This window comes from Arachis ipaensis, chromosome B08, assembly GCF_000816755.2.
Source record: "Arachis ipaensis cultivar K30076 chromosome B08, Araip1.1, whole genome shotgun sequence".
Classification (NCBI taxonomy): domain Eukaryota; kingdom Viridiplantae; phylum Streptophyta; class Magnoliopsida; order Fabales; family Fabaceae; genus Arachis; species Arachis ipaensis.
This window is the reverse complement of record NC_029792.2, coordinates 93,974,782-93,998,702: the sequence shown is the minus strand read 5'-3', so window position 1 is coordinate 93,998,702 and position 23,921 is coordinate 93,974,782. Positions and strand designations below refer to the sequence as shown.

Below are 23,921 nucleotides of genomic sequence, written 5' to 3'. Positions count from 1 at the left end.
TGTTCAAAAAGTTTCTAAGCTAGCACCCAAGCTAACCTAGACTCTATACTCACCAAATCTCTCTAAACTACAAAAGTGAAGAAAAGTACGTTTTAGGTCTTCAGAACTCGAGCTAGGTTGAACATCATCAAAAGGCGGAATGACGTCTACCTCTTCTTTGCACGATAATACTTCGTCATAGAACAACTCATTGGCACTCCATCAAGTAGCTACATATCAGGAACCTCGTACGGAGAATCTAAGTAAAAGTTCGTAGATAGACGGGGTGTAGATGTTGGTTGGTCTTATGGTATATACATATAAACAGAGAACGAAGTTTGTCCTAGACTTAGAAGACTACCCAGAAGGGGTAAGAATTGAGAAGTCCTTAGTAGAGTCAGGCTAATTAGTCATGTTAATCACTTCCGTCGTGTTTATCAATCAGTAATATACTTTACAATAAACAGAAAAACAAGAAAAGCAGATAGACAGAGAAAACAGAGAGATACAAGAAATACAAGAAAATAGAGAAACATAAGAAACATAATACAATCATAGAAAATGCATAACAGAGAATGATGTATGATGAATCTACATTTGATGATAAATTTTGGATTGATTTGAATGGATTTCATCATATAAACTCACATTTATTCATCCAAATAGCATACTTTTGTATTTTCTCTCTAATTATGCCCAATTGTAAAAACATGATATTTTGTGCTTATTTTAATCAATTTTATTCCACTTTCATTCCATTTGATACTTTGATGGTTTTGATAAGTGATTTCAGGTGTAATAGGTAGGAATGGCATGATAAGGGTGGAAGAGAAGCATGCAATTGGGAGAAAACATGAAGAAAACAAAGGAGAAGCATACAGTCAAGTGTGCGTACGCACAAGTCCCTGCGCGTGACTTCACTAAAAAGTCACGTGGCTCGCATTTTGGGAGGCTTTTTGGCCCATTTCTGAAGTTTCCGAAGCATATAAGGAGGGCTAGCAACACACAATAGATACCATACATTATAGAATTCACTTAGCTAGTTTTAGGGTAATTCCGATCAACAAAGGGAATTTCAAGTAAGATTACTGGATCAGCAAAGGGAAGAATCTAATTGATTCCAGGAATCTTTCAACAAAATATCTCAACAACAAGATCTAGTTGAGGGATACCTCCAAAACTTGTTGCACTGGAAAAATAAATATCATACAGCTGGAGAGACAAGGCTCTTGGATAGAGTTGAATATGATATAGACACTCAAGCAAAGCTCAACTACCTCACTTCTATCATGCCTGTATTGAATCGGGAGATCACACCATATCAACAGGTCAAGCAACTGGGAGAGGCACAAATAGCAAGAGCAAAAAGAAATGAGGAAAGAATGAAACAAAGATTAATGGAGGCCGGACTTTGGGATGAGAAAGAGCAGTCTGGAGAACAAGAGGAAGCAAGGAGGAAGAAGAAACAAGAGCCAAAGAATAAAGAAAAGAAAGGAGAGTCAAGCAAAGGGAAGGGCCACAAAACTAGAGGTGGTGAAGTTCCTTTCACAGCTTTAGTAAATAAAGAAGATGCATATCTGAAAAATGATGTGCCTTCTAAGTTTTCATGTTCTGCACTTTTATGTTTGGTTAAGTCTTCATGTTCTGTACTTTTATGATTAGTTGTTTGTTTGTGTGTCACTCATCTACTTAGAATGATTGCTTGTTTCAAGTCCTTTAAATTTCAATAAAAGGATTGTTATAAACAAAAACAAAGAAAAGTCTAGCCTAGGAGGAATAGATAATGAATATGGTGGTGTACAAATTGTGATTATGATTAGATTATGGCTTAAGAAATCAAAGAGACTAAGATGCTTGCTTGAGAACTGTTAGTTAGTTATGTTGAGACTCTAAAAATGTGATTATTAACAAGAGCAAAAACAGAGAAAAGAAACAAGAGGAAAACAAAATAAAGAAGCTAGGCATCAATGACTAAACTTTGAGTATGTGTCTGTGGTGTTTGTGTTCAAGGACATACTTGGGTTAGTAAATCTGCAGGGTGCTTCATCACTTGGTAACTTGAGTTAACAACTCGGGATTATCGATTGAAAACTCACTATCAAGAGTAGCCTTGCAACAAAATATTTAGTAACTCAAAGAGATCCTGGACACCACTATTCAAAGATAAATTCAAGTTACATGCCTGTGGTATGAATGTGTTGAGGAATGAGGCTTGAGCAAGTAAATCCGAAGGAGTGTTTGAACACCTAGCAACTTAAACCAACTGGTTTGAGATTGTTGATTGAAACCTTAAGATAAAAAGCCGCCTCAAGATAAGACACTATGCTCAATTGAAATAAGAAAGCTCTGAAAGAAGTAAGAAAATAAGTTGAGGATGATATAACACTGCAATTAGAAAGGAGTCTTACAGATTCAACCAAGTAGTGTTTGAACAAGTATCTTATGCAGAGAACTCATATAAGTTCAAGAGCCATGATTAATTGAATGAAACAAAGAGACCCCATTGAGTAGGATGATGCTAGATCCCTAAGCAGAGATTTCTTCTTTGTTGTTTCTGTCAATCCTTGCATTTCAGTTATTGTCAAAATTCCTTTATCTTTTGCTTGAAGACAAGCAACATTTCAAGTTTGGTGTTGTGATGCATTCGCATTTTAGCTAGATTAGCTAGTTAGTTTAGTTAATTTTAGTTCAATTTCATGCATTTTATTCAAAATAAACAAGCACTTAGATAGATTCTCTCATCATACTTTGATATGTTAAGAACTAAGTGAATTTTGCTCAATTTCATGCAAATAACTTAAAAAAAGTATGAATGAATGAGTGATCAAAAATCAATTGCACAAGAGACAGAGCTTTGATGTATTGTTATTGCTTTGTGACCAAGAACAGAGGGGGAGAACGCCTTTGGCGCTACGTTCTTCTCCAAGAATGCTCTGCAACCAGGAAAGCGTCTTTGGCGCTATGTTCTCCTCCAACAATGCTTTGCAACCAAGGAAAAGTGCCTATGGGGCTACATTCCCCTTCAAGAGCGCTATGAGTCTCCAAGAAGAGCACCCTTTGGCGCTCTGTTATTGCCAAAAGGCGCCTGCGATAGTTTTCGAAGTTGGGATTGAAAAATTTGCTGGTTACGCGTACACGTGGAAGTGAAAATTTTGAAGGTCGCGCACACGCATAGATAAAGCGTACGCGAGAAATGGACAATTCTTGAAGACCACGCGTACGTATGGACGAAGCGTACGCGTGGAAGACCGCCTTTGGCGCGAACACTGCGCTTTTCTAAAAAACGCTGAAGGCCATGCGTACGCATGGATAAAGCGTACGCGTCAGGGTGATGTTTTTGAAGATCACGCGCATGAATGGGAGAAGCGTACGCGTGGAAGAGTGCTTTTTGCACCAACGCTACACTTTTCTAAAAAGCGTTGAAGGCCACGCATACGCGTGGATGAAGCGTACGCGTGGAAGAGCGCTTTTTGCATCAACGCTATGCTTTTCTCAAAAGTGTTGAGGATCACGCGCACGCGTGGGTGACGCGTGGTGCGGAATTTACAACCACAAACTAACCGGCAAGTGCACCGGGTCGTACCAAGTAATACCTCAGGTGAGTGAGGGTCGATCCCACGAGGATTGATGGACTAAGCAACAATGGTTGATTAATTTACTTAGTTAAACAAACAGAAAGGAGTGTTTTGGTATTCAAAAGCATTAAACAATAATTCAGAAATTTAATAAAGCAAGCAGTAAACAGGTTGTGAAATATGTATGGAGAAACAGTTAAGGCTTCAGAGATATCTATCTTCCGGATTGACTTTTCTTACTAACTATTTTAATCATGCAAGATTCAATTCATGGAAAACTATATGTGACTAGACCCTAATTCCTTAGACCTTTCTAGTCTCCTCTAAAATTCATCAACCGCCAATTCCTTGGTCACTTAATTCCAATTAGAGGGTGAAGTTCAATTCTAGTTATATGCCACAAAAATCTTAATTACCCAAATATAAGAGGATTATATGTCACGTATCCCGTTAAGTCCAGATAATTAGAAATTTAGGAGAATATGTTTTCAAGCTGTTGTTCAAGTAAAGAGCTTTTCCAAGTTATACAAGAACTCAATTAGAAAAAGGGTCATACTTCTGTTCCACCCAAATTCATAAGATAAAGAACGAAAACAATTCTTGAAATATAAATCAGTACATGAATTAAAATAGAAAAATAATAGTATCAATCCATACAATAGACAGAGCTCCTAACCTTAATAGTGGAGGTTTAGTTGCTCATGATGCAGAGAGAAAAACTAGGATTCATGGTAAACTGTAAATTGGGCTGAGGTGGAATGAAAAGTGGAATAATGTTCCAATCCCCCAGAAGAGAAGTTTCTTTTCTCTTTTATATCTAATCCTAATTAATTTAAAATCTATTTTCTAAAACTAAAATAATATCTTTTCCTATTTTAAAATAAAAATAAAGTTTAAATCAGAATTAATTAACAATCAGTGTTTTCTGCATTTTCTGCACGTGGTGCATGTCACGCGTACGTGTCGATGGTCTTCTTCACGTGTCACACATACGCGTCAGGTACGCGCACGCGTCGCTGAGCAAATCTCCAAATCACGCGCACGCGTCAGGTATGCGCACGCGTCGCTCCTCGTTGGTCATCTCCTTTAATTCTTGTGCTGATTCCATTTGTGCAAGCTTCCTCTCCATCCTTTAAGCCATTCCTGCCCTGTATAGCCTTCTTCTCTTTTTCTGCGGAAGCTCCATCAAATCTAACCAAATGCTACCTAAAATAAATAGAATTGCACAAGACTCAAAGTAGTATCTATAGTGGCTAAAAGATAATTAATTCTTAATTAAACTCAATCAAATTAAATGCAAATTCACTAGGAAAATATAGGAAAGATGCTCACGCATCAACGCATACGCGTGACAAGTGCCAAAACGCCTGATGATGCGCACGCGTGGGTGACGCGTACGCGTGAATGCACGAGTGCTACGCCTTTCTAAAAAACGCTACGCCAGCCTGGGAGCAGAATTTTTCAGGAACTAAAAAGCCCACTTTGAAGAGTTTCTAAGTGCACCTGAAGAAGCAAGTACACTAGTATAAATAGATGGCATCTTGAATTAGTTGGGGCTTCTTCTGGATTTTCTTTTTCAGCTTCTTTTTCTTTTAGTTCTTTTTGTACTTTTGCACTTTACTTTCTACTAAGACTTTACATTGCTTTCAATTTTCATCTCCGTTTACAGTTTTCTTTTCTCTTACTCTTCTATGCTTAGTTTGATTTCCAATTTTGAATTTCTGTTTGTACTTGGAGCTATGAGTTACTAAACCCCATTTTCACTAGGGGGAGGAGCTCTGTTGGTTTCCAATGAATTAATATTCCTTCTTTTCTTCTCAATTCAAGTTGATTTATCTAAGAGGAAACTCTTGTTCTTCACAAATTCAATTACTATCAAGAGAGGGATTGAATCTATTTGAATTGTGTGATGAACTTGAGAAAGGAGTCATAGAATTTAGTTTTGGAGTTTGTCCTCTCATAATTCTCTTGATTGTTATATTCTGGGTTGGTATGTGAGATGTAACCACCCTGAATTGAAATCCTGGGAATTGTGTGGCATTTGGGATTAGCAATTGATCTTTACCTCTTCTCATGAGCAATTAGATCAAGAGATTGGCAATTGTTTGTGATAAGAAAAATTAAATCACCAAGAGATTGGGATCTAATTATTCACAATCCACCATAGATCTATTTACATGATTGAGAAGGAATTGTTCACCATTAATTCATGAGAAATCAACATCTCTGATCCCTAGTGATCTCACCCATCACAAGTCTTCATTTCACTTTCTTTTAAGTTCCTAATTACCCAACATCCAATTTACAATTCTAGCCATTTACATTTCAGCTCCTACTTTCCTGTAATTTAAGTTTCTGCTATTTACATTTCAGTTCTTACTTTCTTGCACTTTAAGTTTCTATTATTACATTCTCAGTCATTTAATTCATTCTCCTTTACTTTTAGTCATTTTAATTCCATGTCATTTATAATTCTGCACTTTACTTTTATGTTGAATATATCAAGAAACCACAAATTGTTTGCCTAACTAGAGTGCCATTTGACTAAAATTGCTTAATCCACCAATCTCCGTGGGATCGACCTCACTCTTGTGAGTCTTACTACTTGATACGATTCGGTATACTTGCCGGTCATTACGTGAAATTTAATTTTCTCGTATCATATTCGCACGGACAATAGTGGTGAGTATTGTAGACCATTTGATGAGTACTGCAAGCAATAAGGCATTAGACATGAAAAGACACCTCCTAAAACACCTTAGTTGAACAATTTGGCAAAAAGGATTAATAGAACACTAATTGAAAGAGTTAGGTGTATGCTTACTAAAGTTAAGCTACCTAAAGTCTTTTAGGGTGAAGCATTACTTACAATAGCTCATGTGATCAATGTAAGTCCTACAATCACTTTGGATAATGATGTTTCGAATCATGTTTCGTCGGGCAAAGATGTCTCATATGATCACTTAAGAGTTTTTGGATGCAAAGCATTTGTTCATGTTCCAAAGGATGAGAGGTCCAAGTTGGATGTGAAGACAAGGCAGTACATTTTTGTTGGGTATGGTCAAGATGAATTTGGTTACAGGCTTTTATGATCCAGTTGAAAAGAAACTTGTAAGAAGGCGTGATATAGAGTTTATTAAAGACCACACTATTGAAGATATTGACAAGGCAGAGAAGAGTCAATCATGAGAGAGCAGTGACTCCAGTTCAGCTACCTCTTTCACAAGAACTGACAGAGAATCAAGATCAGGAGCATGTGAAGCAAAATGAGCCTTTGGTTCTTGATGATCAGCAGATGGGAGATCCAGTTGATGCTCCAGCTAATAATGATGTTGATAATCAACCTGAAGATCCACCAGGTTTTCATCCTAGGAGGTCTATTACAGAGCAACGACCTTCAACGATGTATCCTCCTAATGAGTATGTGACATTTACTGATGGATATGTGACCTTGACTGATGAAAAAAAACCTGAATGTTATGAGGAAGCTATAGAAGGTGATGACAATAAGAAATAATTTGATGCAATGCAAGATGAAATGAAATCATTGCATGATAATCAAACGTTTGAACTTCTGAAGCTACCAAAAGGGAAGAAAGTTTTACAAAACAGGTGGGTTTATAAGTTGAAGTATGAAGAAAGTTCTCAATTTCCAAGGTACAAGCCTAGATTGGTGGTCAAGGGCTATAGGCAGAAAAAAGAAGTTGACTATAATAAAATCTTTTCACTGGTTGTGAGAATATCTTCTATTAGAACTATTTTGAGTCTAGTTACAAGTCTTGATTTAGAGATAGAGAAGATGGATGTGAAAACTGCTTTCCTTCATAGTGATCTTAAGGATGAAATTTACGTGAAACAATATGAAGGTTTCATGGTAAAAGGCAAGGAGGATCATGTTTGCAAATTGAAGAATAGTTTATATGGCTTGAAACTAGCTCCAAGAGAATGGTACAAGAAGTTCGAGTCTGTTATGGCAAAATAAGGCTACAAGAAGACTACTTCTGATCATTGTATATTTGTTAAACAGTTTGATGGTAATGATTTTATTATCCTTTTTATATATGTTGATGACATGCTTATTATTGGTTAGAATACTTCTAAAATTGACATGTTGAAGAAGCAACTTGCAATGTCATTTGCAATAAAGGACCTTGGGCCAATAAAAAAGATTCTTGGTATAAGAATTGAGCATGATAAAAAAGAGAAGAAACTTTGGCTATCATAGGATAAATACATAGAAGCCATGTTGCATATGATCCAAATGGAGAAAGCAAAGGTCATTAGTACTCTTTTTGCTACACATTTCAAATTGAGTTGTAAGTTAAGTCCATCAAGTGAAGAAGAGAAGAAAGACGTGAAAAAAGTTTCATATACATCAGTCATGGGTAGTTTAATGTATGTTATGGTGTGCGCAAAGCCGAATATAGCTCATGTTGTTGGTTGTGTTAACCATTTTGTTTCAAACCCAGGAAGAGAGCATTGGAATACTGTAAAATGGATAATGAGATATATTCATGGTACTTCTAGCATGAAGTTGTATTATGAAAGTAAGAAGCCTATTCTAGTTGGTTATACTGACTCAGACATGACAGGAGTTATTAATTCTAGAAGGTCCATTTCAGGCTTCTTGATCAACTTTGTAGGTGGAGTTGTGTCTTGACAATCTAGATTGCAAATATGTGTTGCTTTGCCCACTATTGAGGCCGAATTTATTGCTATTACCGAAGTGTGCAAAGAAATGCTTTGGATGAAGAAATTCTTGAAGGAACTCGGGTTTGCTCAAGAGATATATGTCTTGTTTTGTGATAGTCAAAGTATTATACATCTTATTTTGTGAGGTATCATTGGATACTTGATGTTTTGGATTATGAATTGTTGGAACTTGAAAAGGTTTATACATTATACTGATGAGAATGGTTCTGATATGATAACCAAGGCATACCAAAGTAAAAATTTGAAGTTTGTTGCTTAATCGCCGAACTGGCAGTTACCTCCACATAGTTGTGAGAGGAGATTTGTTGGGTTTTGGACTCCCTTTCTATGTGGAAAAAAAGTCCAGATGTTAGTATCAAAGCCCATGGTTGCTCTTTGCTAAGGGTTTGTTTGGATGTTGAAAAGAAAATGGAAGGAAAGAAAATAAGAAGAAAGAAAATAAGAGAAAAGAAAATGAAAAGAAAAGTTGAGTTATTTGTGTGTTGTTTGGATGAATAGAAAATAGATGGAAAGAAAATAGAGAGAAAATTTTCTTTTGTTTGAATGGAAAGAAAAGTGAGAAAAAAGAAAATCATAATAGTATAAAATTACATTAATACCCTTATCATAAAATAAAGTATAAGGATTTTTATTTATTCATATTTTATTATATTTTATAAATATTATAAAATATTATAATTTTATATATTTGATTTAAATTATTTATCTAATATATATAATATTTAAATATAAATTTTTATTATAATAATATATTAAAACTAAATTTATATTAATATTTGTTAATCATAATATAACTAAGGGTAGTATTGGAAATACAAAAATATAACACTTTTCTTCTTGTTTTCTTGTTTGTGATAGAAAGAAAATTTTTTTAGTGGGACCTACATAAAAATTTTCTTTCCTTTCTATTTTCTTTCATAACCAAACAAAGAAAATTATTATTTTCCATCCATTTTCTTTCCATCCAATTTCTTTCCACTCATTTTCTATCAAACCAAACATAGTGTAAGGGTAAAGTAGCTGAGGTGAGTTAGGGATGCAAGAGAGATAACACTAAATACTAAAGAGAAGAAAGAAAGCATTTTCGCACAAATACAAAGTTATCTCTGTAAATCTATCACTGCAGATTCATTAGCTATTGGATTGAACTCAAATTTGGATAATGTGTTCCAGAAACCTGGTTCTTTGTTTTCACCGTTCTGATCTTCAATTCAAAATTTGTAGTTAGAAATATTGGCCACGCAGAAGTATCTTTATTCTTGTGGTATTTTTATCTTCTTATTCTTGTTTTGTAAGCTTTGATGCTTGGATTGTTTGGCTTGTCATAACTCATATGCACGTTTTGTATAGTGAATTGTGACTTTCTTATACCTTATTTTGATCATAGTGAAACTATTTTCCTAGTCTTAGTGACTGATAGTTTTTACTTCTCATATTAAAGAGATTTTCTATCTTAAAAATTTTGATGTATTTTTGTCTTTATTTCTAATTTTTTTATACATTTTTTTGCTGCTATTGGTGTGCTATTGCTGTTGCTATTTATTTGTGAGTGAATATTATTTCTCCTCTAATTCCTGTAAGTAGAAAATTATGTAATTTATTTTTATTAAGATTTTGAAATTATGGTAACGATATAAAGCAACCAACTATCATTAGGTATTTGAAGAGAAATAGCAATAATGATATAGAAGATAATAATTACAATGTCAGCTAAAATCATCATTCCCTCTATGCAAAGACACTCGAGAAAATGGCAAACATACAAAGGCAAAGGGAGCTGTGAAAGGTATGAGATTGTAGAAGTCTTTGGATACAACGTAAGATGTTTCAGCTTGAAATAATCTGATGCAAGACTACTATGTGAAAAACCTTGCTTTATAATAATGTTATAGGATTACAGCAGAGCTTTGGAGAATATTACTTGGCATGGTTTTGGCTAGGGACAGGGGTTTCAAGCAAATTGTAATTGAGAGGGATTCACTATCAGCAATAAAGATGAGGACAAACCAAGATAAGAGCAGTCAGAACCATAATCCTATCATCAACAAATTAAGGAGCTAATGAACAGGAATTGGAGAACCCAATTCAAATATACATTGATAAGCTTGTCAATATTGGAATCGACAGCGTGCAAGACTTGAGCATTTGGCAGAAGTCACCACCTGCTGTTGCCATGGAGATGCCACATCATGGGAATTTTTTTCTTTTTTGTTTTGTTTTGTCAAGATGAAATTTTTTTTTTAATTTGGGTGATGTTTATTTTGATTTCGTTGGACCTTTCAGCCCTCTTATATGATTAAAAAGAAAATAGCCGAATACAATATAGATGGACTGTATTGTAGTAGTTACAATTTACGTGCTTCAATTTATATATTATTGGAAAATTTTCAAATATTACGTTCTAATAATTTTTGTCATCGATCTCAATCATAAAATTTATATATTTATATATAATTAAAATTAACGGTTAAAATTATTGGAAAAGTGGTATTAGTGGAATATATGAAACTTTTCCTATATCATGATTATTAAAAGTTAAAATTAAGAAGCATTAAAAGCTTATAGCATTTTAATCATAACTAATGTAAAATTATTGAAATCAAGATACAATTATTTTGAATAAAATGGTATGGAGACAAGATAAGTCCGTTATAACAAGTCAAATTAGTCCCTGAGTTGATAAACCATAATCCCAAATTCAACGATAAATAAGTTGCCCTCAACGCCTTCGGTGGGCATAGACCTTGGTAGGAGGTGTAATTGTTGGTTCACGGCGAGGATGGAGACAGGAAATGAAGGTCGTGGTGGTGGTTCGTGGCATCCATCGCACGACAATCATGGTTCTAGCGCTTCAATGCAAACGAGGAGGTTGAAGACACATCACGAATCATGTTTCTGTGGGTTGAAGATTGTGATTAAAAAATCCGGATCAGCAGAGAACCCGAATAGATTGTTCCATGCATGTTCAAGGTACCGGGTGAGTGATGCTGAAAAAATTTATGATTTTCATCTTGTTCTGTGTTGTTGGGTGTTTTTTTATTTTTTTGCTCTCTCCTTTCTAAAATTGCAGAAGGGCAATTACTGCAATTATTTTAACTGGGTTGATGATGATGTCTATGAAGAAGTGGGTGTATGTAGTACAAAGAAAGATGCAGGTAAATGGAGGTTGAAGGTGGCCTGGAGACTGGGCATCTTGGAAGCTAAAGTTAGAGCACAGAAACTGCTAATGATTTTTACGTTAGGGGTTGTTGTAATTAGTGTGATACTTTGTTGTTTGATATCTACTTCTAAGTAAATCCAATTATGTTATTTGAAGTTGGAAACAAGACTATGTTCATTATTATAAATTGTGAATTTTGCAAACAAGTCTCTGTCACTATTGATATAAGTTATGTTAAGCCATAAACAACAAAATAAGTAGTGAAACTCAGTAACCTTGGTAATAACTTGCCATTGAAGGCTAATTGTCACATTCCCTTAATAGATAAACACCATAGCAAAGTTATGAGGTTTTGATGACACCACAACACATTGTCCTAAAAGATAAATACCATACAAAAAAGAGAATGTTGTTCCATACAAAAAGATTCAACCACAACACATTTCTAACTAATCAATCATTTTTATCATTCTTCCTTGGGTGTTCGAAGCCTGGAGTAAGTACAAAAGTCATGAAGTTGGTCAGCCTCTTAGCAGTTGCAAAACTTGTTCTTTTGATGGTCTTAACAGAAACAGCCAGAAGTGCAGTTGCAGTAGGTTTAGGAGAGGTCCCAGTTTCTCACATTCTCTAATACAAAGCTCCATCAAGTTAGGCAGCAAACCTCCTTCAACAAAAGAAAATTTTGTTGGCTGTGCTCTATGGAAGAGGCTTTTAATGGAATGCAGCCAAGCCAGTCAGAATGAAGGGCAGTCCCAGTCATAGATTTAGCAATTCTAAAAAAGAAATATATATTGAATTTCCGGGTCTGAGTAATGAAAAACCTGTATAGAACAAAAATGAATTTATATTATAAGAGGAAGCATAGTGCTGCACAATGCTGTCAGATTATCAAGTAGAACATTGTTCTATTGCAATTATCCATATAAAATAGATGAAGTCAACATACATCCGGAGGCCTTTTAAAACAAGCACTGGTTTTCATTGAATGCTTGCATTGCCATATCTACAAATTTTCTTGCAATTTTAGACTCTGCATTTCAAACAGACACAAGTATAATTAGATGGAAACAATGAACAAGTAGGAGGTATTATTAAGTAACATCAACACAAAATTTTCTTATGTTACCTTTGATATCAGTGCACCCCAATTCTCAACTTGGCTCAGCCATGTATTAATATTGACTCTTGATTCTTCCCTATTATAAATGAAAACCAACATTTCATTTAGCACTAACAAACCATATAGTAACACATAATAGAATTTGATGAGGTCAAATGAGGAAGATCCAATGCAAGAGTATGCGGGGGAAAAAAATTTGTCAAATTGAATTAAAAATTGGAGCATCTTCAAAATCTATTACTTCTCTCGGAAGTACCCAAAATGACACAGATCTAAAATAAAAAAAAAATTGAAATCTGATGACATTAGTAAAGTAAGGTGTTACCTTCCTAATTACATTTGCCATAACTTTTGGATTGAATTTGTGGGTCTTTCATCTCTTCAAGAACCTTGGTTTAATTAATATGGATTAAAGAGAAAAAATTCAGACAAACAACACATAAGAGAATTCTATGAGATAAACAGAGTCCAAAAATGAATAAATAAAAAGCAAATTTTTATGAACTCAAATCTGACAGAAATAGAAAACTGAAATGGTGGACTAATGTATTTCATAAAGTACGAATGCACCTCCTCCATAACATGCTAACAGACAGAATCTTTGCATGTTGCAGAAATGGTGGAAAATCAGAATCCCTGAATTAGATCATGCCAGTCTGCAATCAACCATACAAATTTTAAGTGAAATCATAGCTAAAGCACAGATAAATGCTAAGAATGAAAAGATAAATTAAAAATTGAGGGAAAAAATTAGTTTGGCATATTAACAACGGAACGAGAAAGTATAGTACGAAGAATTAGCATTGTAATTGGAGGGCGTGCAGTGAGTTTGGGGAAGATAGGGGCAAAAACAATTACCTATCTCGAATTGAATCCATGGGTCGTTCATCTCTTCCAGCTTTGGACGATATTCTCCAGCTTTGAACACTCTTCAATCGTTAATTGTTGGAGGGAGGTGAGATGGTGAACGCCCTTGCAGTATAGCCTCTAGCGTCTCCAGATTTGAAAAGGCCCTTCGATGTTATCCACCTCTCTAGTTTCTGGCAATTATTGATCCAAAGAGTTGTCAAGCTCGGCAGGAAGCACTCCTCTCCAAAACAATCCAAACAAACCATTTCTGGGTTGGGCATTGTATCAAAACGACATTTTGCTTGTGTGCTACGCTGACAGTTAACGGCACACGCAAGCGACCGTTTGCCAACTCAGCGATGGAGATGACGGAAGGACGAAGGTGACCATGTCGTGTATTTTTTGGGATGATTTCGATTAATTTTATCTTTCGAAAACCAAAATGGAGATCAGAATATTTTTCAAAGACCAAAATAGAGATAAGAGTATCTTTCAAAAACGATTTTGACTATTAACTCAATTTGATTCACATTGGAAACAACTACATTCTGCTACTGAACACTAGGTGGCGCGTGGCACAGAATTCTCAAGAACATATCTTGCTGTAAGGGGAAAAGACTATTCGGATGGAACCGTCGTGCACATCGCAAAACTTTTTGAACAAGCTTTCTTTTATTACTTTTGAACAGAACAGAACAATGTAGCCATAAGGGCTGCTTTTGGTTGATGTATTAAAATAATAAAGACATAGACACAAATACACATGAGTATATAGACATAAAAGACACTCAATTTTTCATCTTATTTGGTAATTTAGACACAACAGAATATACAACTTAAAATTTTACTAAAATGTCAATTTTATTCCCATCATTCTTTTTTATCACTATTTTTATCCAATCTCTTCTTTTAGAGTTATCATCAACATCAATACCACTATAATCTTCAACCAAATATAAAAGCAACAATATGCCAATTTAAATTAAATTTAATAAAATCAACAAAAATTTTAATTTGTTGCATATCTATAAAATAAAATACACAGATAATTTTTTTAATAAAGGAATAATAGAAGAGGAAAAGATCAGAGACGTTCTTTCTGAAAAGGATGAACGACGTTGGTAGAGAGAGGATGTGGAGGGAAGCGCCGTCGAAGCTTGAAGCTGCCGGCGAATCTGGATGACGATGGATCTGGACTCCCGTAACCCGAACCCTTCGAGAGAGAAGGAGGTTGCAAAACCAGAACATTCATCTACATAATCCCATAACAAAACAAGATTTACAATATATATTCTGAAAAAATTTAAAAAATAAAAATAAAGAAGCACAAGAAGATAGAAACAAAACAATGGTAGTATAATGATACTCACATTAACATTAATCAAATTACAACAAATTTAGTATCAAAATTTAACATTCAAACTAAACTCAAATAACCAAATCTCTGTTCAAATATTATTATCTAAAAAAGAAAAAATCCTTGAGGTAAAGTTGAAATAGATAGAACAATGGGCACCTGCAGCACTCACATTAACGGCGAGTCCGAAACGGTGAGGGGGCAATGCGGTGAGAAGGCAAGAGGCAGAAGAGAGACAACACAATGGTGAAAGGAGAGGTTGAGTCAGAGTTCCAAGTGAGGGATGCGGCTAGCAATGGCGGCAAAGAGATTGAGAAAGGCCGGAGGCGAGACAGTGGTCGGACTTCTAAGAAAGAAAGAAAGAAAGAAGGAAGAAGATCTGGAAAGAAGAAGAATGGGGTTGAGGCACTGATAGAGGAGAAGAGAAGGGCCAAATGGTTTGGATAAATTTGGAATTTTCAAAAATACTAAGGATAAATTTGTCCAAAATTTTAGTTTAATTTGTCTCAGAATGAAAATTCGTGTCTCATGATTTGGGAGAGACACAAAATACATGTATTTTATGTACTCTTGTGTGTAACCGTGTCTCTCTCTTTTTTGTGTCTCACAAAACAAACAACACACATGTACTCCCATATCTATATCTTTGATGGACAGGAACACTAAACAAACACTACCTAAGGGCCTCTGTATTCACGAGGAATGTCGACAAAAAGCTTCTCTTCTCAATAGTCCGCTTTCATATTTCACTTTGAAAAGCCTTGGAAGAAGCTCAAAAGTCAAAATACGAGTTGAAACCTATTTTGGCCTCTAAAATTTTTGACCGGCCTCAGTTTCGACCCCCAAATTTATAGTTACCCAATTAACACCCCCAAATATTGGATTGTGCCCCACGCTTGCCCCCGTAGCTATCTCTGCTAACGGAAATCTGATGTGGCACGTTAAGTTGACAAAGTGTGTATCTACATGACACCCAACTTGTTAGAATGGATGTGTGATGAGTGAATGATGTAGCAAAAGTTGAATGAACTCAATTTGCAACCATCTTTTCCCAATATGTTCGAGACTTTGCTGGAGAAATTCAGTTCATTCAACTTTTGCCACGTCATTCACTCATCACACATCCATTATGGCAAGTTAAGTACCACGTGAATACACACTTTGTCAACTTAACGTGCTACATCAGATCTCCGTTAATGAAGATAGCTACAGGGGCAAACCTGAGACACAATCTAATATTTGAGGGTGTTAATTGGATAACTATAAATTTGGGGGTCGAAATTGAGGCCGATCGAAAATTTCAGGAGCCAAAATGGATTTCAACTCGTCAAAACACACTTCAAATTTATACTAATTTAATACGTTCATAAGAATACAATTTTGATTTGACAAAAAATAAATAATACAATTTTACCCAAAAAATAAAATAATATAATTCGTTTTGGGTTATCCAAAATATCCACCCAGCAACAATGATTAAATTCTCACACTAAAGTTTTCAAAAGAGCATGTGAATACTGTCAAGAAACATTTTCATAAACATAGTCAGGATTCAAAATTTAATTACAAAAAAGATAAAAAGAAAAGAAAAGTTTATCGAAGTAAAAAGAATTCCATGTACAGTAGTGCTAATCCAAACATTTCCCGCTTTAGTATTTGAGTACATTGTTTGACAAAATTCTTTGCTACTCCCATTAAGTAATTGTTAGCAGCTAATTCTGAATCAACAAATTATTATTCAGCTAGAGCTAACATCAACTCCTCTTTGCTTCAGATATTCCTTGGCCTCCACAATGTCCTAGATAGAAGCAAAATAAGCAACATTCTTAATCAACAAGCGCATTCATAATAACATTAACAATTGTAGGACTACTTAAAAAATCAGTTCTATTTGGAGACCAGAATTATATTCTAATCCTTCTGCCCCAAGCTTAACATTCCCATAAGTAAAAGGATCAATACGTAGATGAATCGACAACAAAACACCGAAAACATTAGAACCATCAAAATTACATGGTTAATACCAAAACCAGTAAAGAATCGAAGTGAATTACATTGGAGCCCAAGATACAGAACAACATGCGATAGCTGAGGAAGGAATATTTGACATTTTTTGTGGTTCTATTTTCAAGTGAACTTCTTGGATAGGGTAGTTTAGCAAATCTGTTATTATTACTTCCTTTTATTTTTTTATTTTTCTTTACATTTGTTTTAACTTCATTTTTGGAAGGATATCTTCTCCTTCAACAACCTTTTTAATCTCAACAATATCCAGTTTTACATTCTAAAAACAAACAAGAAAAGTATCCATGAAATGGAAACATTTTTCTATCCTGAAATTATTTCAATTCATAGTCGCATCCAAGCATATCTATATATATGCCAGGCACTATGAAATGCACATGCCATGACTAATAATAGAAGACATCAATCTGTAACCAACAGAAGGATAGAATGATACCTTTTGCAACAGCAGAGCTTCTTGAGGACAAGTTGGGAAATTCATTAGACCAACTCCAACCATTAACAGACCATAACATCCTAAAGACACAACAAAATAGACTGGTAGCTGTGCGGACAGAAATAAGGTATAGTCAGTATCATGCAAATTATCATACTAAAAAGACAATAACAATAATGAAGAAAGTAAATTGCCAATGGTATTGGTTCAGTGGGAAAAGATTTAAGCTTTTTGCTTGTAGGCATTAGGCAAACAAATTAACAAGGTCTGTTGCATGCTATGTTGCATTGGTAACGGAATGGTGCGGATTCGAGTACATAAAAAAAAACATTTTTTTTACAAAAAAGTGGAGTATTTATGCGTGAAAAAGTGTGTCTATACATATGATTCTAATGGCTATGAAACTTTGCCAACACTTAAAAAGTGTAGCTAAAATTTAGGTCATACTTTTATTATTTGGCATAACTTTTTAACTTGATCACACTAATGTTTTAGATTTTTCAAATTGAAAAGTGTTTCCAAACAGTAAGTGTGACCTTAATTTTAGCTACACTTTTAAAGTGTTGCCAAAGTTTCATAGCCACCATATATATATATTAAACGATACAAAAATCTAGCTAATTTTATACAATATAAAAACTAAAACTTTATATGATAAACGGAACACATACCAATTTTAACATAAAATAATATAGTGTATAGTGTTGCTCAAACTTTCATCTATAATTAGAAAGCTAAACTACTTAAAATGCACTAAACTAAAATTCATATGATGATAAAAGAGTTATCCTAATAATTTTTTCCTTTCCAAGGTCTGCATTCTCTTGTATATATTTACCCACTCAATCTGGACTAACCACATATTTGCTAAATACAGGAAAATCCTAAACCATATTGCAGAAAATGGAGGGGGAAAAAGAGAATTAAACAAATTAAAATACTTTAAAAGGAAAAGCAAGAGGGTTTTACGGCGTTCAGCAGTGTGTGACTAGGAATGATCAGCTCGAGGTTGTCCGCAAGACACAACAGAGATGACAAGTGGCAACTCACCATGGATCCACCACTTCTGAAAATGCTGATCAAGCTTGCTCACATCACCGTCGGGCCGCTGCTGTTTTGTTGCCATCGATGATTGGAGGACAAGAATGGTGGTGGGTAAGTGAGATCATGGTACCTAGAAGTGTTCACGCGGACCAGAAGCGTATACGTACCAGACTACCAGATACGGATACTTTGGCAATTTTGCCATACCAGTGCAACACAGCTTGCATGTGACCCTTGCCCAAAATTTTCGGAAACCCAAAAAAGAAAACTAAAAAGATAAACAAAGAATCAAGCATATAATGACATAACTACTTACCAGCCAAGTATGACTACGTGGAATTACAGATGATTGTAAGAGGCCAATCCATAATGCAGTGATGGCCACCACCAATGAGAAAATCTTCACAATGTGCTTCATTTATCAATCTGAAAATTGATAGTCTATAAATATTATCAAATGCTTATTACATAGGATATTATGAGGATGTTTGGATGCTCTCTTAGGTGGCTAAAGATAAAAACACACAATTTCTTTGGGAGCTCCATTGCAACAAAAGTAAAAATAAAAAAATAAACAAAAATAAAAAAATCGAAGAACATCCCCTCCATTATCATGAATCCCGTTAATGGTGGTGGCAAGTGGCAAAAGGATAAATTAAGACAACAGATAGAAAAATAGTGGAAGAGAACAATCTAACCAGATAGAGCTTGGAAAAGACCTTGTCAAGTTGAAAACAAATGAAAGTTAATCTGCAACTGTCGCTTATCAAATGTATTAAACTGCTAAAATGGATATATAGCCTAATCTGTGCATGCAATTGCAATTACAATTAACAAATAGGCACATAATAGTGCAGAACAAATTACTACCACCAGCTAAGGTAAAACAAGAATCAATAGTAACTAGAATCAATAAGAGAAAAAGATCCTCTTGCACTACTCGATCAATATTAATTATTTTTCCACTTCCATCAGACGGGATCTTCATGAAGTTCATTTCATTGTTTACAATGACTCAAAGCCCATGCGCAATTTTCCCAGCATCACTTGGAAGTTTAAGCCACTAGTCCCATACCTCAAAACACTTGTTAACCAAATCAAAGCAACCATGCAATCATTCCACCACACATCAATGCAATTGAAAGAAGAGCTCTCATGGAAATCATAATGAGACTGTGTGTGGCCCTTTCCCAGACCCTATGTAACACGGGATGCTTTGAACTATGTGATGATTTGGTACCGTAGCAGAAGTAACAGATTACAGTGTATTCAAAATCCTTATACAGCCTAATTAACAACCAGTGTATTTACTAATCTCTTTTTTAACCTACCTTCTTCCACCATAAAAAGCATATAACATTTTAAAATCATTTCCAAGGACCCCAGCCATGGCTTGGAATCAAGAATAACGAAAATTCAGATCATGAATGAGTTAATTTGATTAAATCTTCCATCAGATGGGATTTCCAGAAATTTATTTCATAATTCAGAATGACTCAAAGCCCATGCGCAATTTTCCCAACATCACCTGGAAGTTTCAGATTCAATCAATCATACAGAACTAATCAAACATAGCTTTAATCGAATTACTAACGAACTAATTCCTAACTTAAGAAAACACGCATCACATGAATTTAACAGGAATTCAATTCCATCGAGATCTAAACTGAAAATTGGCAATATACACCTTCATCAACAAGAACACTCATAACACATCACAAAACCAAATAATTCCATGAACACAATAGTCAAAGCAAGCAATTAAACTACATTACCGGTGGGGAAAAAAACATTGATAGGCAATAACAATAGAGGAAAAGAAATGGCAGAGACAGAGACGAACAATGATGGGGCGGAGGAATGGAATGGCAGCAGAGCACCAAAGACAACGGTTAAGAATGATGTACAGATCGACATAGACAGGATGAGAGAGAGAGAGAGAGAGAGAGAATGTGGGCAAAGGCAGTCAGGCAGCAAGGCAACAAAGACAGTAGGGATGGCAATGGTATCCCATGGGGGCAGGGACCCTCCCCCGTCCCCATTTAGCAAATTGCCCACATCCCCAATCCATCCTCGTCATGGTCCCCATTTATCCCCCCACGAGGAGGCATCCATGGATATTAAACTTTAAAAAATAAAAATAAAAAGTAAACAAAACCACGATAAAATTCCTTACAATTCAACTAAAATGTCTCAAATTAAACATAATTCAAACACATTCAACATAATAACATAAACAATAAATCTCCAACATACAAATTAAAATAAAATGAAATAGAAAAGTTTCCAAGAAAACAACATAACAAATCTTGGTCGACAATCATAGCTTGGTGAAACACATGATTGTATGGCCCAGTTTCAATTAATTTTCAAAATCAGCTTTTTACATTCTCAATTTCTCATAGTTGAGTCACAAAATGCAATTTGTAAGATGTAGTCAAGTCAGGAAGCTTTTGCAGAAAGAGATCAGTGTGATGGATTGAGGACCACAATTAATAAATGAACTACAAAACAGGGCAATCACTCCTAATTCAATCATTCACACCAACTTTACCCTCATTCTTACATGCATACACCAAAAACAGCAAACTCAGTCATTATTAATAAAATTATAAGATCTATTAACATCGTATAAAAACCCCAACTACCAACAACACTCAGAAACTAAAATTTTTCACATTAACAACATAATAACAACACAAAGGTGCAGTAACAGTTTCAGGAGAAGAGGAAGATGAACCTGGAAGGTCTCTGCCGGCGAGAACAGGTTCAGCGACGCAAGGGAGACGGGAGACCTTCCACGGCGAAGGGAAAGGATGGCGACGGCGCTGGTTGATGGGAGGCCTTCCGCACGGGAGACCTTCAGCGACGGTGGCTCACGGAAACAACGGGAAGGCGACGGCGAAGCTTGCACGGGAGACATTCAGACTTCGGCGACAGACGATGGCGACGGCATGGTTGGTGTTGGCGACGGAAACAGGGGGGAGGGCCAGAGCGTGGTTGGAGAGAGGGAGGGGTAGATGAGAGTGTCGCGCTGCCGTTTGAGAGAGAGGTTCAAAATTAGGGATCTTTCACATCTTATACGAGCAGCATTTAAGGAGTTAAATCTCAAAGTAGTTTCTGAACTTGCACTCGAGCCTCAAAGTGATCCTTGAAGTTAATAATTACGCAAATTCGTCCCAAAATTGTCCTCCAGGACTCATAGTAGTCCCTAAAATAATTTCCGTCCATCCTTGCCATTAGAGAGGACTAAAACGACGTCCATTTCCTTCAGATGTATGATAGCTTCTTCAGACCTCCCCACAATGCAAAAACCCTTCATGATGCTGGTGTTTGTGGTAACATTGTCTTTTAAACCATTCAATCACATCCTAGTCATCATCTTCATGGCCTCGCCCACATTCCCACCCAAGCAAAGGCCTTCAATCAACGTATTGTAAGTCAAGACATTTGGATGACAACCCTGTTTTACCATCTCCATACACTCCAAAGCTTCGCGTAACTCACCTTTCTTTGAATATCAATCAATCAAAGTAGTATAAGTCACCACATCCGGCTTGCAACTCTGACCCCTTACTTCCACCATTCTATCAAAAACCCTCTTGGCACCCTCCATATCACCGTTCTTGCAAAACCCGTGAATCAAAGTGTTGTAAGTAACCGAATTGGGCGCACAAAACATTTCACGAACACCTTGAGTGCACTGTGGACCATGCCAATTTTGCAAAAGCCCCTAATCATGGTGGTATAAGTGAACACGTCGAGCTCAAACACACCCTCCTCCACAACCTGGTCAAAGATAGACTTTGACAAATTGATCCGATTGGCTCTTACAAGAACAACCAAGACAGCGTTACAGAATAACAAGCATCGGCCATGTGAAAAGCTCTTGGCTTTGTGGAACCAGTGAATGGTGCGCCTGATATCGCCACGATTGCCGAGAGCAATGATGAATTTGCAAATGAAGGAGTCGGAGAGGTTGTTGGAGCGGTGGAGGAGGTGGTGGGCAGGGGAGAAGAGAGAGTGAGAGAGAAGGGAGTTGGTTATGGCGGCGTAACAGTGGCGCATGTGAGAGTAGTTGTTAGGGTTGGGTTGGGGTTGGAGGCCCAGTTGAAGAATAGTGCGTGGTTGGGGAGGGGGACCCAAAAGGGATTTTTTAAATACAAAACTACGTCATTTCAGTTCTTTCCAATGGCAAGGATGGACGGAAATTATTTTAGGGACTACTATGAGTCCCGGTGGACAATTTCGGAGACAAATTTGAGTAATTATTAACTTCATAGATCACTTTGATGCGGAGTGCAAGTTTAGGACTACTTTGAGATTTAACTCGGCATTTAAGGAATTTCACTTTAGTGGGAATTTCGTGGGTTCTGATAGGGCGGGAACCTCAGTTCCCATTTTCATTTAAGCTGCATTTTTAACAAGGTTCTGAAAATCGGACCGGTCATCAAATCGCTCTAGCTACTAGTTCATTGGTTTACTGGTCCAACCGGTCTAACCAGTGGTTCAACCAGAAGAACCGTTTTAAAATAAAATACTAAATAAATTATAAATAGACATCCTAAAATATAATTATAGTATAATATAAATATTAAAATATTTTCCAAATTTAAAACACTACATAAAATGTCTTTAGCCAAATCTATATGATCTTATCAAAATACAAACTCAAGTTAAATAGTAAAAAGAAAAATCAAATATTAAATACCAACATAAAGATTTATCAATCATCAAAATCCGCAAGAACTTGTTGCAAACCACACTAACAGCAGCTCTCAAAGGATAAACCCAATCAAAAACACCATTAACAAGAGACTTAAACAGAGCATAAAGTAACCACACTAAACCTGAAATCAATAAAGATAAACAAAAATAAAAAATTTCAATAATAATTTGATTTCTATTTTTTGCAACAGCAAGAAAATTTCAACAAAAATTTTAGAAATTGAAAAAATAGCAGCAGCACAAAATCAATGAGCAAAAGCACAAGATTTTCAGTAATTATTTGATTTTCATATTTAGCAGCAGCAACCAAATTTCAATAAAAACTTTCAGAAATTAAAAACTCAGCAGCAGCACAAAATCAATGAGTAGCAGCACAAATTTTGAATAATGATTTCATTTCCATTAATCGATTCACAAATTTTGCTCCAACCAGCAGTAAAATTAGCACTATCACCAACAGACAAATAGATTGAAAAGCAGTTTACTTTATTCCCTTTTGGATGTATAGGAATCCGCCTAAAATTCAAATCCTAAGCGCATATATATATATAAAAGAATGTACCAAAGAGAAGGCCTATTGCACAATACATATATACGAGTTGGTTGCAAGCAATTTCCATGAACGCAGTGCCACTAACCTTCGACGGAGAGACGGACGGCGAGCGGCAAGACGGCGACGAGCTGCTCCAAGCCTCGAACAGAGAAGCCAGGGACGATGGAGATGACGTGCCGAGCTACAGCCAACAAGAGAGGGCTTGGGTTCGCTAAAGGGCGAAGGAGGAAGCCACGGACGGCGGCGACAACACGGACGGCGGCGTCACTGCGGCAGAACCGTTGAGGAGGAAGCTAGGGTTTTGGGCTTCAGATGGGGGTGAGCGAGAGTGTCTGAGGAGTGAGTGTGTTTGAGTCTGTGTGAGATTCGTGAGTGAGGGGGG

The 23,921-nt window shown here is 36.0% G+C and overlaps 1 protein-coding gene and 2 long non-coding RNA genes across 12 annotated transcripts; all 3 read right to left on the bottom strand.

The window, feature by feature from the left end:
- On the bottom strand, positions 11,685–14,106 carry LOC107611921. 4 transcript variants are annotated; one of them, XR_001613515.2, is made up of 6 exons: positions 13,406–14,106; positions 13,118–13,203; positions 12,873–12,936; positions 12,554–12,623; positions 12,374–12,457; positions 11,685–12,248 (listed from the first exon to the last, which is right to left on the bottom strand). It is a non-coding gene; the product is annotated as an uncharacterized LOC107611921 (long non-coding RNA). The 4 variants fall into 4 exon arrangements; XR_002352692.1 differs by lacking the exon at positions 12,873–12,936 and having other exon boundaries at positions 11,685–12,304; XR_002352691.1 differs by lacking the exon at positions 12,873–12,936.
- LOC110265972 lies at positions 14,227–15,429 on the bottom strand. Its single transcript, XR_002352694.1, has 2 exons — positions 14,926–15,429; positions 14,227–14,648 (listed from the first exon to the last, which is right to left on the bottom strand). It is a non-coding gene; the product is annotated as an uncharacterized LOC110265972 (long non-coding RNA).
- On the bottom strand, positions 16,269–23,921 carry LOC107613344 (dolichol-phosphate mannosyltransferase subunit 3). Of its 7 annotated transcripts, none has more exons than XM_016315306.2 (5): positions 23,625–23,915; positions 20,999–21,292; positions 18,575–18,684; positions 17,215–17,322; positions 16,269–16,551 (listed from the first exon to the last, which is right to left on the bottom strand). In XM_016315306.2, exons 3-5 carry the CDS (start codon positions 18,674–18,676, stop codon positions 16,492–16,494), a joined length of 270 nt encoding a protein of 89 aa, XP_016170792.1. In that variant the 5' UTR covers positions 18,677–18,684; positions 20,999–21,292; positions 23,625–23,915; the 3' UTR covers positions 16,269–16,491. The 7 variants fall into 7 exon arrangements, with proteins under 7 accessions (XP_016170792.1, XP_020965226.1, XP_016170793.1 ...); XM_021109567.1 differs by lacking the exon at positions 23,625–23,915 and adding an exon at positions 18,957–19,041 and having other exon boundaries at positions 20,999–22,653; XM_016315307.2 differs by lacking the exon at positions 23,625–23,915 and adding an exon at positions 18,957–19,038 and having other exon boundaries at positions 20,999–22,653.